General features: G+C 36.2%; 2 protein-coding genes across 2 annotated transcripts; both read left to right on the forward strand.

Annotated features, from left to right (window-relative positions):
- Positions 1-3,515: 3,515 nt before the first annotated feature.
- LOC101603433 (olfactory receptor 4P4-like) lies at positions 3,516-4,445 on the forward strand. The gene has a single exon (XM_004667659.1). The coding sequence runs from the start codon at positions 3,516-3,518 to the stop codon at positions 4,443-4,445; it is 930 nt and encodes a 309-aa protein (XP_004667716.1).
- Positions 4,446-14,786: 10,341 nt separating this feature from the next.
- On the forward strand, positions 14,787-15,743 carry LOC123455128 (olfactory receptor 4S2-like). Its single transcript, XM_045135374.1, has one exon. It carries the CDS (start codon positions 14,787-14,789, stop codon positions 15,741-15,743), a length of 957 nt encoding a protein of 318 aa, XP_044991309.1.
- The last annotated feature ends 289 nt before the right edge of the window (positions 15,744-16,032 follow it).

Consider the following 16,032-nt stretch of genomic DNA (forward strand, 5'->3'; position numbering starts at 1 on the left):
TGCCATGTGGAGATTGGTGGAGATTATTGCTTATCATAAGGAGAACTATAATACGGAAGACAAAAGTTTTTAAAATGTAGTAAAATCAGTAAAGCAGTGTTAAGATGCCAAAAGGGAAGAAAAGTATAAAGCTATATGATGACATATACTCTAAACCAACTATATAATTATCATTTTTGCATAATATTATAAACATTCCAAGTAAGTAAAAGATAGTGACATTAAAAATGACTAAAGTGAAAGATGACCAAAGAAATTCCACAAAGCACCAATTTACTTAAAATGTCTTAGCAAAGGCAGAGTATGGAAAAGAAGTTGACCAGGGGTGAGGAGGAACATAATCTATGATAAAATGGCCAGTTTTCTAAACATCCTTAACTATCCTAATATGTGCCCTCATAGTAACTCTAAAAAACTAAATACAACCAAATTTTATGACTCATAAAGAGTAATTGTTTTCATGTACTACATATTTGCTGTTAGAGATGTGGAGTTCACAAAGCCGAGCAGAAGCAAACACATGAGGTTTGAGTATAAATGCATAAAAGAAAAGGTTTATTTAACTACAAGCAGAGAATTACAAAATGTAAAATTGCATTAGTAACAGACATCCTAATGAACACTCAGTAAATTCTTAATGATAACACAGATAATTACACGTGTCTATTATTTTCCAGAAAATTATAAGGCGCTCAGGGTATTTCTTGGTAGCCAAATACTGGCCTTTCACAAGCAATACCCTGGGTTCCACCTCCAGGATGTATAAAAATAAATACGTAAAACACACCAGGAACTCAAACTTCTTCCCTAGGGACCAAAATAAAATGTCATGTGCAGGTTGGTGGAGATCATTTCTTATCATAAGGAGAACTATAATTTTCTCTTCTGGTTATGAAGAAGAGAAGAAAAAGCCTAAGTTACATAAGCAGCAAATTACAAATACTAGGCATCAAAAACTATATAATATATGAGACTGGAGATTCATGATCCAGATTTTGGTAAGATATTTATAAATCAGTTTATGATTGCTTTGGAAACTTGAATCTAAAAGGATGCTAGCTGGTGAGTTGGTTACTTGATGATATATATTTAACTCTCAAGAAACATAGTCTTGAGATGAAATAGAAATGCACTTTTAGCATATTGTCTTTATGTAAAACTTTAGTTTTTCATTTTAGTTTGAAAATTCTCAGGAATAATTTGGTTCTATATTATTGACTATAATAGATTAGTTTTACAGAGAAAGTATTTCTGTCTTGAACTCTTTTTATGTGGGATGGATGGCCTCCTATCAATGACTGATTTGACAGGTGGTAGCAGTCACCAAGAATGTGTGTTTTGTAATTTTTAAGCAAAAATTGGGAAAATAGGAAGTAAAATATTAGTACCAGTCATTGTGCTGAGGAAGAGGCCAAGAGAGTAGTTGTAAGGAAATGATTTAGTTAATTTCAGTGATGAGAGAACCAAAATGATTATAAAAGAAAATATTTTCTGTTTCACCATAGCACTCACAAACATGAGATGTTTACTGGAAACATATTTATTCCTATGTTAATAATATATATCAGTTAGAAGCCATTTTGAAAATACCTTTATTATAGATTATACTGCAAATATATTGTAAGCCACAAAGATTAAAAGAGTGTGAAGTTAAGGGAGATCAATGTCTACTGTGGGTGACATGGCATATGCTAGAAAGATAAGATCAGCACGAGTCCTGCCTAGATTTTTGGAGATCTTCACATGAAAACAAAAACATGTTTTATAACTATAAAAATTTATTGTGTAAAAATTGAAAAATCTTACATTTTGGATTAAAAACAAACATCAAAGAGCTAGATGTGATGGACCACATTTATAATCCCAGTACTTAAAGCATGAATACCCCATGTTTGAGGACATCCTAGGCTGCAGAGTGCGTTCCATGTCAGCTTAGTAAGAGTGCGACCCCATCTGAAAAAGAGACATGACTGTCGGAAACAGTCTTAAAGATCATTAATTCTAGTTCCCTCACTTTACAGAGAGGAACTGTATGAATGAAGAAAATAATATCCCAAATTTAAGAAGTAAAAATCATTCATCCAAATCTTTTTTCACACTTATTTTTCGTACTTGACCAATAGCTAAGAATATAATAATCACTAATAATGCTTCAGAGAAAAGATATATTTTCTTTTAAAAGTATTTATTTATTTATTTAAGAGCTTAAGACAGAGAGAGAGAAAGAGGCAGAGAGAAAGAGAGAGAGAGAGAAGGAGAGAGAGAATGGGCACACCAGGGCCTCCAGCCACTGCAAACGAACTCCAGATATATGTGCCACTTTGCTCATCTGGCTTATGTGGGTCGTAGGGAATCGAGTGTCAAACCATGGTCTTAGGCTTCACAGGCAAGCACTTAACTGCTATGCCATCTCTCCAGCCCAAGAATAGATACATTTCTTCCTAAAACTGTGTGTGAGCTGTGAGTTTGTCACTTTCCAGAGCTGGTATATGTATTAAGACTCTGAACTGATTGGCTTCTTGTTTACATATTGACACTTGCTTAAATAATAATCTAATTTTCTAAACACTTTATTTATATTTGACTAAAATGGTGCAAAGACTGAAATTCAGAAAGTACCTGGAGTTTTCCTAATTGACTCAAATATGTATGCAAACCTTGAAGTTTGGAAAGGCAGAGTTAATTCTATCCTCTGGCCTCCACATGTGTACCATGGTGTGTGTATGCACTCACACATGCTCAAGCACTTGCTCTCTCTCCAGAAACACAAATAATAAAAGTAATATTTACTAAATATTGATTTATATTAATAAAAATGGATTTGTGGTAATACCTTCTACATACATACTAGCTCATATCTGATATTTGTTGGTACATTGTGATAAATGAGAGTTACCTGATTTATACTTGTTTGCTTAATAATATGAATGCCTAAGAGAAAATCCATCACAAGGAAATATTGAATATTAAATTATGCTTTGGAAACAGGTAACCTTATTCATGATGTTTCACCAAAAGTAGCCATGTCCAGTAAGTCAGGGACTGATCACAAGTTGCTTTATGATTTGATGGAAACCCATTTTCACAGAGAGTCTTGATAGACATTTTTTAAATTATTTATTTATTTATTTATTTATTTATTTGAGAGCGATAGACACAGAGAGAAAGACAGATAGAGGGAGAGAGAGAGAATGGGCACGCCAGGGCTTCCAGCCTCTAAACGAACTCCAGATGCGTGTGCCCCCTTGTGCATCTGGCTAACGTGGGACCTGGGGAACCGAGCCTCGAACCGGGGTCCTTAGGCTTCACAGGCAAGCGCTTAACCGCTAAGCCATCTCTCCAGCCCTTGATAGACATTTTAATTGAACATCCAGTTTTTATTATCTGACATAACTGAATAACATTAATCAATTAATTCTTAGTAATTCTTCAACTAGAATACACTCTTCTGCAGACACTGGTAAGCATGTACCTGTATTATGTCACTTCAGATGGTGTTCTTTCCAAATGCGACCATGGAAAACAGCAGTGACATCACTATGTTTATCCTCTTGGGACTTTCCAGTAATAATAACATTGAAGTCTTTTGCTTTGTACTATTTTTATTTTGCTACATTGCCATTTGGATGGGAAATGTGCTCATCATGATCTCTATTACATGCTCTCAGCTCATCCACCAACCCATGTATTTCTTTCTCAACTACCTCTCAATTTCTGACCTCTGCTACACATCCACAGTGACTCCTAAATTAATGGCAGACCTCCTGACAGAAAGGAAGATCATTTCCTACAATAATTGCATGGCACAGCTCTTCACAACTCATTTATTTGGAGGCATTGAGATCTTTATTCTCGCTGCGATGGCCTATGACCGCTACGTGGCCATCTGCAAGCCCCTGCACTACACCGCCATCATGAGCAGGCGTAGGTGTAACAAAATCATCATAGCTTGTTGTACCGGAGGATTTGTACACTCAACCAGTCAGTTTCTTGTCACCATATCTTTACCATTTTGTGGCCCCAATGAGATTGATCACTATTTCTGTGACGTGTATCCTTTGCTGAAATTGGCCTGTTGTGACACACATATAGTAGGACTGTTAGTCATTGCAAATTCCGGCTTCATTGCTTTGGTGACTTTTGTTGTCCTGATGTTGTCTTACTTTTTTATATTATACACCATAAGGGCATATCCCATGGAGAGCCGCAGCAAAGCTCTTTCTACCTGCAGCTCACACATAACAGTTGTGATCCTGTTTTTTGTACCTGCATTATTCATCTACATTAGACCAGCCACAACATTTCCAGAAGACAAGGCGTTTTCTCTCTTCTACACCATTATTGCTCCTATGTTCAACCCTCTGGTATACACACTGAGGAATGTGGAGATGAAGAATGCCCTCAGGAAAGTTTGGTGTCATCAAATATTTCTTAAACAAAAGTAAGTTGCTGTTGAGCTTTCTCCACTTTGACTGAAATTTAAGCATTATTATTGTTTAAATTGCCTTCTGTTAGAACTCATCATTAGAGTTATGTTACAGCAGCATGAGATAACTGATTTCTTAAAAATAAAGGATCAGATTTGGGAAATGTATCTATGGGTTAAAAGGACTTGCTGTGCAAGTGTCATGACCAGAGGTTGTACCCACAGAATCTATAGAAAAACTGGACACAGTAGAACATATCTGTAATCACAGTCCTCCTATGGCAAGATGGCAGGTGGAGCAAAGAAAATTCTGCATGTTTTCAGGAGGGTAATCTGTCCTAGCAGCTGTGAATGGCACGAGACTGTGCCTCAAACAGGGTGGAAATGAGGAACAACACCCAAAGTTGTTTGCCGATGTCCATACACATGCTATGACGTGTATAAGCCTGCGCCCCCCCCCCAACACACACATCATGCACAGGCAAGAGGATTACTGCTATTGAATTTTACACAACTGGCTTAAAAGGCACAACTTAGCATCACTCCAGAAGTCCTCCTCATTCCATTTATAATTAATGTGTTTGAAAGGTAGCCATAAACTTCATTTCTAAAATCAATTTGAATAACCTGCTCTGAACTTTTCAGACTCAGAACAACACAGATTATCCAACTTATTGTCTGTCTTCTTATTTTGTTGGTAGGAATCATTCCTTCTGTGTGATCTGTTGTATGCTATTATTATCATGTAATATCTTATGTATAACACAATTATTCATCTTTCCACTCTTTTGTAGCTGAATAGTTGGGCATAATTCTATTTGGCAGTTTTATGCATTTCACTATTTCGAATGTTTTGGAACATGACTGTTGAAGATGTCTTTTATTGTTTCCTCATTAAATTTTATAATTAAGATCTAATTCTTTTAAAAATATTTTATTTACTTATTGTTTACTTATTTATTTGCAAGAGAAGAAGGAGGTGGATATGCTAGGGCCTGTTGCCACTGTAAATGAACTTTAGATGCATGTACCATTTTTTGCACTTTTTCTTTAGGTGAGTAGTGGGGAATCAAACCTGGACCATCAAGCTCTTCAAGCAAGTGCCTTTAAGCACTGAGCTATCTCTCCAGCCCAAATTTAAGTCTTTAATGCAGCAGTTGTGCATGTATTTAGTATAATAGTCTTACATAATATATCACTCTTATAAAATAATATATATTCAATTAAAAAACGTAGAAAAAACTTTAAAGAAAGAGAATAACTGGGTCTGACTCTATAGTCAACCTTTCTGGGAATCTCCATATTTCCATCCATAGTGGTTGTACCATCTTGCATTCCCACCAACAGTGAATGAGGGTTCCTATTTCTGCACATCCTCACCATCATTTTTTTTTTCATTTGATTTTTTAATGTTTGCTATCCTTATGGGGATAAGGTGGAATCTCATGGTTGTCTTAATTTGCATTTCCCTGATGATTAGGGATGTTGTACATTTTCTTAAATGTGTGCTTGCCATTTGTATTTTTTTCCTTTGAGAACTCCCTGTCCAGTTTTTTGCCCCATTTGTCAGTGGGTTGTTTGACTTTATTGTTTAGGTTTTTGAGTATGGGCTGTAGTGATTGTTCAGTGGTTAAGGCACTTGCCCACAAAGCCTAAGGGCCAGAGTTTGGTCCCCCAGTGACAATGTAAAGCCAAACACAGTGTGGTGAATACAACTAGAGTTCATTTACAATGTGTGACCAAAGGCCCTGGTATGTTCTCTTTCTCTCTCCTCTCTCCCTCTCTCTCTCCTTCTTTGTCTTGCTCTTTATCAAACAAATAAATGAATAAAATATTTAAATGAAGAAATATGTGAGTATTATGACATAGCTAGCGTCTATACAACTGGATATGAGATAAATTAATATAAATATTATTGTCAATTCAAGTCAAAAAAAGAAATCTCTAGAAACAGTAGTTTATCCAATGGAGATGAAATAAAACTCCCTAGGGACAGGGTTTAGTGGAGCACTTTTTTAATCCCAGCAGCCTGGGCCAGAGCAAAACCCTACCTTGAAAAATAAATTTAAAAAATGTACAATCTCCCTAGAATGCCTCCAATGATTGGTTTGGCAACATTCACCTTTTCGTAAACTCTATTGGAAATTTTATTAAATAGTGTTTTCTCTTCTGCTAATGTAATTGCTTGTGATATTTTAAAAATATACGTCCTATAAATTCTTAAAAGCAGAAATTTTGTATCATAGCCTGTCAGGAAAAAAGGAATGTCATTTTAAGAAGCCATGCTATATTTTCTTTTTTAAATTTTATTTATTTGTTTGCAAGGTAAGAGAGGGAGAGAGAGAGAGCAATCATGCTATATTTTCATATTAACATTGGACTCACAAATACACAAACATAATGTATAAAAAATTGTATTGTATTGTATATATGCAAGTAGAAGAATAGATTAACAAGGGTGAAAAGGCCCAAAGTGAGGTTGGGGAAGAGAATGAGTAAAGGAAAAGTGAAGAGAGGGCTAAATCAAAATCTAAGAGAATATAAATAAATCATATGGAACCCTCTAGTTTTTGACAATGGAACACTCAAGAGCCATAGATTGTTACTAGAAAATTTTCAGTGCTAGGAATGGGATACCATCCAGTGAGTTTTGGCCAGGGAGGTCCCTGATGCCCCCAAAACATTATAGGCTGTTGCAGAAGCCCTTGGTTTCCCACCAGGAATAGATGGCAAGACCCTATTGCTGAAGACTCCACATACTTGCGCTGCAAGGTCACTGAGAAATCCTGCTGGAACTGAGCTGATAACCTCCTTCATGTAGACAAGTTGACAGAAAGCTGGAAGAAGCCATTCTACATGCAGGTCAATGGGAGAAAGAGATACCACTAGTGAAGATACTCAACAGTGGACACTGCAAGCCTTATAATTAGCAAGGCAGGTCAAATGAGCCAAAGGTTGAAATAGTGACAGGTCTATCATGGTGGAAACAAACTGCCCTCTCACTGGACTGGAGGCCCACTCCATGGGAGTGAATACATCATTGATACTGAAAACTTAAAACAGGGGTAGTAATGAGTCCTAGGTGTGTAACGTCTGCTGATGTATGGATAAATGTATATACAATGCTTATCAAACTGCCCAGTGAGTGAGCACTTTTGTTAATATTCATACCCTTATATAAATACTACTCTCATTTTGGATAGAGAATCTTCTCTTTTCAGATGGCAGCGACCTTGGGACAACTCAGAAGGTATCATGGTGCAAGAAAGAAGTGACTGGAATACTGAGTAATATCTCTATCTCACATTCCAAGGCTCAGGAACTGATGCAGAAGAGGTGGGGAAAAGAATGTAAGAGCCAAAGGAAGGGTAGGACTCCTTACAACGTGCTCTCTCCAGACATAAAATGGCCTGCATATCCATGACCTCACTGTGCGTGACACTACCTACACAAGACCATCATAAGAAGAGGAAAAGATCTTGACATAAAAATAAAAGAGAGACGGATTGAGAGGGGGAGGGGATATGATGGAGAACAGAATTTCAAAGAAGAAAGTGGGGAGAGGGAGGGTATTACCATGGGAATCTTTTATAATCATGGAAGATGTTACTAAAGATTGAGAGAAATAGAATTTTATGGTACCATTGCCATTTGGGTCTAAATTAGTGTTTCCCACCCCTTCTAGGTCCTCCCCTCCCTCCCCATCCATCCTAGTGTCTAGTCCACAAGATGCTTGCTGGGTATGTAAGGTATCTTGGGTAGATTCAGGTTAGGTGCTGTAGATGAGTGAGACTATGTGATGATTTTTTTTTTTTTTTCTGTGATTGGGTAAGTTCACTGAGGATGATCTGTTCCAGGTTCACCCATTTTTCCTCGAATTTATTTGTGTCATTTTTTCTTACTGCTGTGCAGAATTCCATTGTCTAGATATACTACATTTTAGTTATCCATTCTTCTAGTGATGGACACCTGGATTGATTCCAGCTCTTAGCTATTATGACTTGAGCCGCTACAAACATGGTTGAGCAAATCTCTCTGGCTTATGGTTTGAAGGTTTTAGGGTAGATGCCCAGTAAGGGAATAACTGGGTCTGTTGGTAACTCTATAGTCAGGTTTTTCAGGAGTCTCCATAATTGCTCTCCAAAGTGGTTGTACCATTCTACATTCCCACCAACAGTGGATGAGTGTTCTTACTCCTCCACATCCTCACCAGCATTTATTTTCATTTGATTTTTTGATGTTGCTATACCGAAACAAGCAAGGGTGCTGATTTCCTGATGAACCGGATACCAGCACAAGGGGGAAAGAGACCAATACAGAGAAAAATCAACTCTTACCAAATCAAAGAGCCAGAGCCTCAGAGGCCCCCAATATCTCATCACTGAAGCAGACCAAACATGAACCCAACATGGCTAAGGGAAATTTTGCGGAAGAAGGGGTGGAAAGAATGTCAGAGCCACATGTTGGGTCAGGACATTTATCGTACCAATAACTGTGAGCTAACTCCACAAGGTATGACCCATATACCTCAACAAGGAGGGGCCAATGGGGAGGGAGTAGGTCATGGATGAGGCTAATAATGGTACCATACTGCCTGTATTTGCTGAATAGAAAACTAACTCTCTCTCTCTCTCTCTCTCTCTCTCTCTCTCTATATATATATATATATATATATATATAATTATATATTCATTTTATATATAATTATATAAAATAAATATAAATTATATAAATATAAATATATATAATTTATATATTTATATATAATTTATATATTATATATAATATATATAAATATATATATATATAAATTATATAAATATATATTTAATTATATATTATATTTATTCATATATATGTATGATTAAAAAAATTGAGAGAAATAAAAAAATTCTTCTTCAATTTATGGCATAATAAAAATAAATCTGATTATATAGAAAATTAAATGAAAGAGGAGAGATTTTTGGCCCAAAACAGAAATTACTCAATACAGGGGGAAATTCATTTAAAAATTATAAAATGAAAAATATGAAACTATACATATTATAGATATAAAATTTAATATGACTATGATATCAATAGCACTATAAAGATTTGTTTCAAAATCATTGTTTAGTAATATGTGTCTTAACAATTTCCAGACTATTACAAAACAAATAGTATATTAAGTGCACAAAAGTAGGATTTCTGTTAGAAACGTGATGGGTAAAATATACTGATGCACTAAGATGTACAAAAGCAGAAATCCAGAGCTTCTGAGAACTCAACTCATAAGTAGAATTAAAGCATGCTCACCAAGGCTCAGGGAGTTTTTGGGAAAAAAAATATATGAGTCACAGGGTGGGAAGGAAAATCCAGATGTATCCCCCCCCCCATGACTGTCTGCGGCTCTCACAACTCATGACCTAAAGTTCCATAGTGAATACCAGCAATCACACTAAGGAAGGCCCTCAGTGGAGAGGGGGAAAGAAGGAATAAATGATGGTACTGACATATGATGTGTCCATACAGTTTCTACTTAATAAAAAATAAAAGAAAGAAGATAATAATGTAATAATCATATAATTTACATAGCACTCATGAAACAATGAAAGCTTGGGGAAAAAAATTGGCAGATATTAGCATCTGCAGCAGTGCCAAATGTGTATGAGTGCACACACACACACGACAAAATCAATGCAAAGACAAAAGTCAATATTAATTTCTAAGCCATTAAACATTCCAAGAAATTGCAACATAGAAGCACATATCAATTCTAAGTTTATATGGAGGATTTGATGCAAAGTAGCTCTAATGAACATATCTAGAACATCACATTCAATGAGTGAATTATTTCAAAGTGGTGATTATTCATTAAAGTTCCAGCAATGACATCCAGCTTGGATCTTCACCTCATAACAGTATTCATATCTGCAAGAGCTCATGGTGAATGAAGTTCATAAAGATTCAAGGACTCACAAGTGCTGAAAAACATGCTTAATGGCTTATTAATGAAGGCTTAAATGGGTTTTGCACACATGCAAACAGAGAGAACAGTAATAAAGTAACCATCACATTGATATTTGAACCATATTTTTAAAGGACTTAATACTTTTGAATTGTGTGATTATCATGAGGAAATGGGTAAATGTTATACTGTTGGATGTATCCTGGGTAGGAAGAGATTGCAATCAGTAATTCAACTCATTCCTACTTATAGACTTTCACTCAATGACTCCACTATCACAGATCATTTTATCTATGACATATACTCCTTACTAAAAGTCATTAGAATTGAGCCATTGGTATCATGGTTGCAGCTAGTAGAAGACTGATCTGCATTGCAGTTTTTCTGCTCTGACTCATGTCTTATGTTATCTTCTTGTTCTCTCTAGGCAAGCTTAGATAGAATGCATCAAACCCTTTCAACACAAGGTTCAAAAATCAATGTGGTTTTTTTTTTTTTTTTTTTTTTCTGGATCCTGTATGAGGACCAGAAAGACACATGTGTCACATTGTCCTTGTTTCTATCTATTTGTCATTGGCATTGATTCAATCAATTATATGTATGGAGCATCTATTCATTCCAGGTCAGGGCACTTAACCATGTATATACAGGATAGTTCTCTACATGGGAGTAGAGTTAGCCAAATGAATTAGCAAGTGTGATTACAAGCATGTTTATAAGGTGCTAAAGGTTCAAAAGACAAAAACATGCTAATCAAGCTATCTTCAGGGAAGTCTTCTCAGAGAAAGCAGTGCCTTAGCTGATCTTTAGAATAAATGATATAGCACTGTTTAGAACAAGAGTATAGGCAGAAATTCTACAAAAAAAGGATATCACGTTCACAGAAAAGGTTATAATTGAGGAAAAAAGGACTTCATAAGTCAAATATGCAGAATAAATTATGAATGAATCACAAGTATAAATACCTAATTTACATCTCCAGTTGGATTTCAAGTTTGCATTTTAAAGTGATGCTTTTTCATTTTACAAAATAATTTGTTTCGGGGAAACAAGCAAGAATGCTGCTTTCTTGGTGAAACTGATACCAGCACAAACGTGAAGGAAATAGACACAGAGAACACTCAATTCCTACCAAATCAGAGCTCCAGAGTCTCCCAAGACCTCATCACTGAAGCCGACCTAAAAGGAACCCAACAAGGCTCAGTGAATTTTGCTGAAGAGGGTGCGGAAAGAATGTTAGAGCCACACGTTGGGTCATTTTGGACAGAGACATTGCCTCTTACCCATAACTGATGGCTAACCCCAGAATGCACGATCCACATTTCACAATGAGGAGGATCCCTGTGTGGGGGAGGACAGGCAGGAGGCTAATGATGGTATCAACATGACTGTATATACACTGCGAACATAACTAATAAAAATGCTACAAAAATTTTTTTCCTCAGTTTCCTTTATCTCTATGCATTTTAATGCCTAATTAGTTCTTGACTATAATAATATTACAGCATCATTTACTATTATGCTTCTCACACATAATCAATAGATTTGAATAATTCTGTTGACTCTACCTTCAACAGCCATGGTAAATTAAAATTCACTTTTAGGTCACCAGTTTGGTTTGACTATGGAGGATGACTTTGGGGAAGGAAAAGATTTCCCTGAGGTCATTACCATTTTACTTTCCTACTCAAAGCAAACTATATAAGAAGTAGAAAAAGAGCTTTTATTGCCAAAGGCACAATGACATGGCAGAGCCATGAGACAGCCAAGAACAAGGAAAACTGGTTCTTTTTACCCTTGAATTTAGGGAGACAGGTATTCTCAGGTACTAACTGTTCACAAAACAGACTTGCAGGCATCTTCATTTGTAATTTAGACTTCTATACCCACACTATCTAAGGAGAGAACACCGAGGCAAATTTCAAGCCCTTTTGGAAAAGACTGGTGAGATTTGTCTTTCTACTCAAATAATACAGGATGTTTGTTGGAAAGAAAACTTTGCACATATAATAAAATTACAGTATACTGCTTACTATGTGTCTGTGATGATAAGATAATAAACATACTATGTTTATGTGAATAAGTACATGAATATGAACGATGGTGGCATGATGATGAGAAAATGCCAGTCATTGGAAAGGACAGTTAGCTGGTACTTTTCAACACTAAAAAAGGTATAGGAAGTGTCTTTGAGATGACCTTGCCTTAGGGAGAAAGACATCATGTAAGTCCTCATGCTTTAAACAGTAGAAGACCATTCCCTAGTTTATGTGTGTCAATGCCCAAATGTTCTAGAGGAGAATCAAGCAAGATAAATTATTATTGTCCAAACTGCTATGGTTTGATCTTCCTTTAAATTCAGTAAGTAGTATTTTTTTTTCTTTTTTGAAATATTTTATTTTTATTTATTTATTTAATTTTTTATTAGTTATGTACACAATGTATACAGTCAAGTTCGTACCATTGTTAGCCTCCTCCCTATCCTCCCCCCCTCTATAGGGACCCTCCTCGTTGGGGAATATGGGTCATGCATTTTGGGTTAGCCATAGTTATGGGTAAGAGGCAATGTCTCTGTGCCTAATGACCCAATGTGAGGCTCTAACAATTTTTCTGCCACAAATTTCCCTGAGCCATGTCAGGTTCATTTTAGGTCTGCTTCAGTGATAAGGTCTTTGAAGCCTCTATGTCTCTGGAAATCTGGCTTTGTAGGAGTTGAGTATTCTCTGTGTCTATTTCCTTCTCCCTCCAGGATGCAAAACTGTGCGCGTGTGCCTAATTCTGAATCTGAACTGCATTATGATGCACAAAAGCAGGCAGACTGTAGTGACTATTCTGTCACATTAATAGACATCCTTGAGGGAATGCAGGCCCCATGGTTTCTCAGAGCTTTTGTGTAGCACTGCTGCTACAGGAGACTGGTAAAAGCAGAGTTCAGGGGTGGGAAGCATTAAACATAACAGATCATAGGGAATGTGTTCTCAATACAGCCTAAAACAGCATGAGTCACTATAATCATGGGTAATTTGAGAAAGAATCTTGAAAGAAAGCCCCTTTAATCACAACTGCTTTACATCTGCTTTTCTACTAAAACATTCCAGTGACTCCCCACAACATTGTCTTGACTTTTAGCACTGAAGACAAGTCTAATTAAATTAAGTACTGTCCTCTTCCTAGACCCATTCTAATTCCAGTGAATGATCAACTCTTCTTGAAAAATAGAATTTCCTCAACCTGAGATGTATAATGTAACTAGCACAAAACTATAAATATTAGGATGAATATTCGAGTAAAAAACAAGTGCATTTTCACTATGGTTTTCTTTTACTTTGTGGCACTTAATAGTTAAGTTCCAAGGCAAAGAAACTGCTGAGATATCCTGGAGTTCTTACAATTTGCACTTGAACAAATTATCTGAGAATCTGCTTTCCATTCCATCCAGTAGAAGGGCTGGATATCTCTACACAAGATTTTTCACTGCCTTGTTTTTAACTGATTCTCCTAGTCTTTGCTCCAAATCAGGGTTTGGTGGTTGTTCTATGATTTATAAAGATTTAATTTCATACTAGAAATAACTCAATATGACAAATGATAATGAAATTAAAATTAGCATTTTGCAAATGAAACAAGGTCCCATGAATTAAATGACTTATCCATTATAACAATATTATTTCAGAAATATTTCAGTGTCACTAAAGTCTCTTTCTATCACATCTCATATTGATAATATTGAAAGCTTGAGATCAGAAAACAGCCATAAATTAATTCCCACAAAATCTAAGTTTTACGCAAAGGAAGGACTGCAGAAATCAGTATGATTCAGCTGCTCAGAAACCCTTTATAAAATATGACTACCATATAGGGCTGATGTTCAGCAGAGGAACCATGGGTGTATGTTTTCATTTCTATATCAAAAATAAATGAAACATTTCTGTTTATTAAACATTCACACATCCTCAAAAAGAGGTCAATTCTAAACCCAATAGAGGGCTTTATACAAAATAAGCATTAAATAACTTTAGAAAAAAATGTAAAAATCTTAAAAAGTAAGGGGAAGAGAAATTTACCAAACATTTTGTAAGACTTAGACAATTTACTTTATCTCTTTCAACTTTGTCGTATGAAGTGCAAATTGGTATATACTATTAAGGTAAGCAGATCAGAAGAGATGCATTTCACCTTAACAATACAAATCATTGAACAAATATCTCTGCAGTGAAGAGTGGAGCCTGTAGGGTAGCTGCCCAGTAGAGGAATAGCTGGGTCAGTTGGTAGGTCTATATTAATCTTTTTCAAGAGATCAACAGTAAATGTTTTTTGTTTTAATTACTATGTTTATTTATTTGATCTGAAATAGAAATGAATACTGATAGTCTTTTGTATGTCCTATAGGTAAATTAATTGCCTCTTGAGAATATGACCTCGTGGATTCACTCCACAGAAACAGTAAACAATGTGACTGAGTTCATTTTCTGGGGCCTTTCTCAGAATGCAAAGATTGAAGAAGCATGTTTTGTGGTGTTTTCTTTCTTCTACATGGTCATTATTCTGGGCAACCTCCTCATCATGTTCACAGTGTGCCTCAGCAACCTCTTTAAGTCACCCATGTATTTTTTCCTCAACTTCTTGTCATTTGTGGACATTTGTTACTCTTCAGTCACAGCACCCAAGATGATTGTTGACCTGTTAGCTAAGAAAAAAACCATCTCCTATGTGGGTTGCATGCTTCAACTCTTTGTAGTTCATTTCTTTGGCTGCACCGAAATCTTCATTCTCACTGTCATGGCCTATGATCGTTACGTGGCCATCTGTAAACCCTTGCACTATATGACCATCATGGACAGAGAGAGATGCAATAAGATGTTGCTGGGAACATGGGTCGGTGGATTCTTACATTCCATTATCCAAGTCGCTCTGGTAGTGCAACTTCCCTTTTGTGGACCAAATGAGATTGATCACTACTTCTGTGATGTCCATCCAGTTCTGAAACTTGCCTGCACGGATACCTATGTTGTCGGTGTTATTGTAACAGCCAACAGTGGCACCATTGCGCTGGGCAGTTTTGTCATTTTGCTAATTTCATACACCGTCATTCTGGTGTCTCTGAGAAAGCAGTCAGCTGAAGGCAGGCGCAAAGCTCTCTCCACCTGTGGCTCCCACATCGCGGTGGTCATCATCTTTTTCGGTCCATGTACTTTTATGTATATGCGACCTGACACTACCTTCTCAGAGGATAAGATGGTAGCTGTATTTTACACAATCATCACTCCCATGTTAAATCCTCTGATTTATACTCTGAGAAATGCAGAAGTAAAGAATGCAATGAAGAAACTGTGGAGTAGAAAAATCTTCTCAGAGGACAATGGGAAATAACTGAAATCAATTAGTTCTGCTGCATGATTGTCATTTTCCCAGCCTTGGTTAACTTCTTTGTGCAGTGAAACAAAATCAAACTCACTGGAGTTGGGGGAAAATGGCGAGGTAATAATATGGTCCTAAAATATGTTTGAAAGAGAAATTCTGTTACTCAGACTCTAAAACATGATAACATTCAGATTTACTACTCCCTTATCTTCCCTTTTAACTTTTCTTGTTTTCAAAATTAGACTGTTCTATGGAATGTTTGTTTTGGAAGGAGAGTTACATACCAGGCCCTCTATTG

This window comes from Jaculus jaculus, chromosome 1 (genome assembly GCF_020740685.1).
Source record: "Jaculus jaculus isolate mJacJac1 chromosome 1, mJacJac1.mat.Y.cur, whole genome shotgun sequence".
Lineage (NCBI taxonomy): Eukaryota > Metazoa > Chordata > Mammalia > Rodentia > Dipodidae > Jaculus > Jaculus jaculus.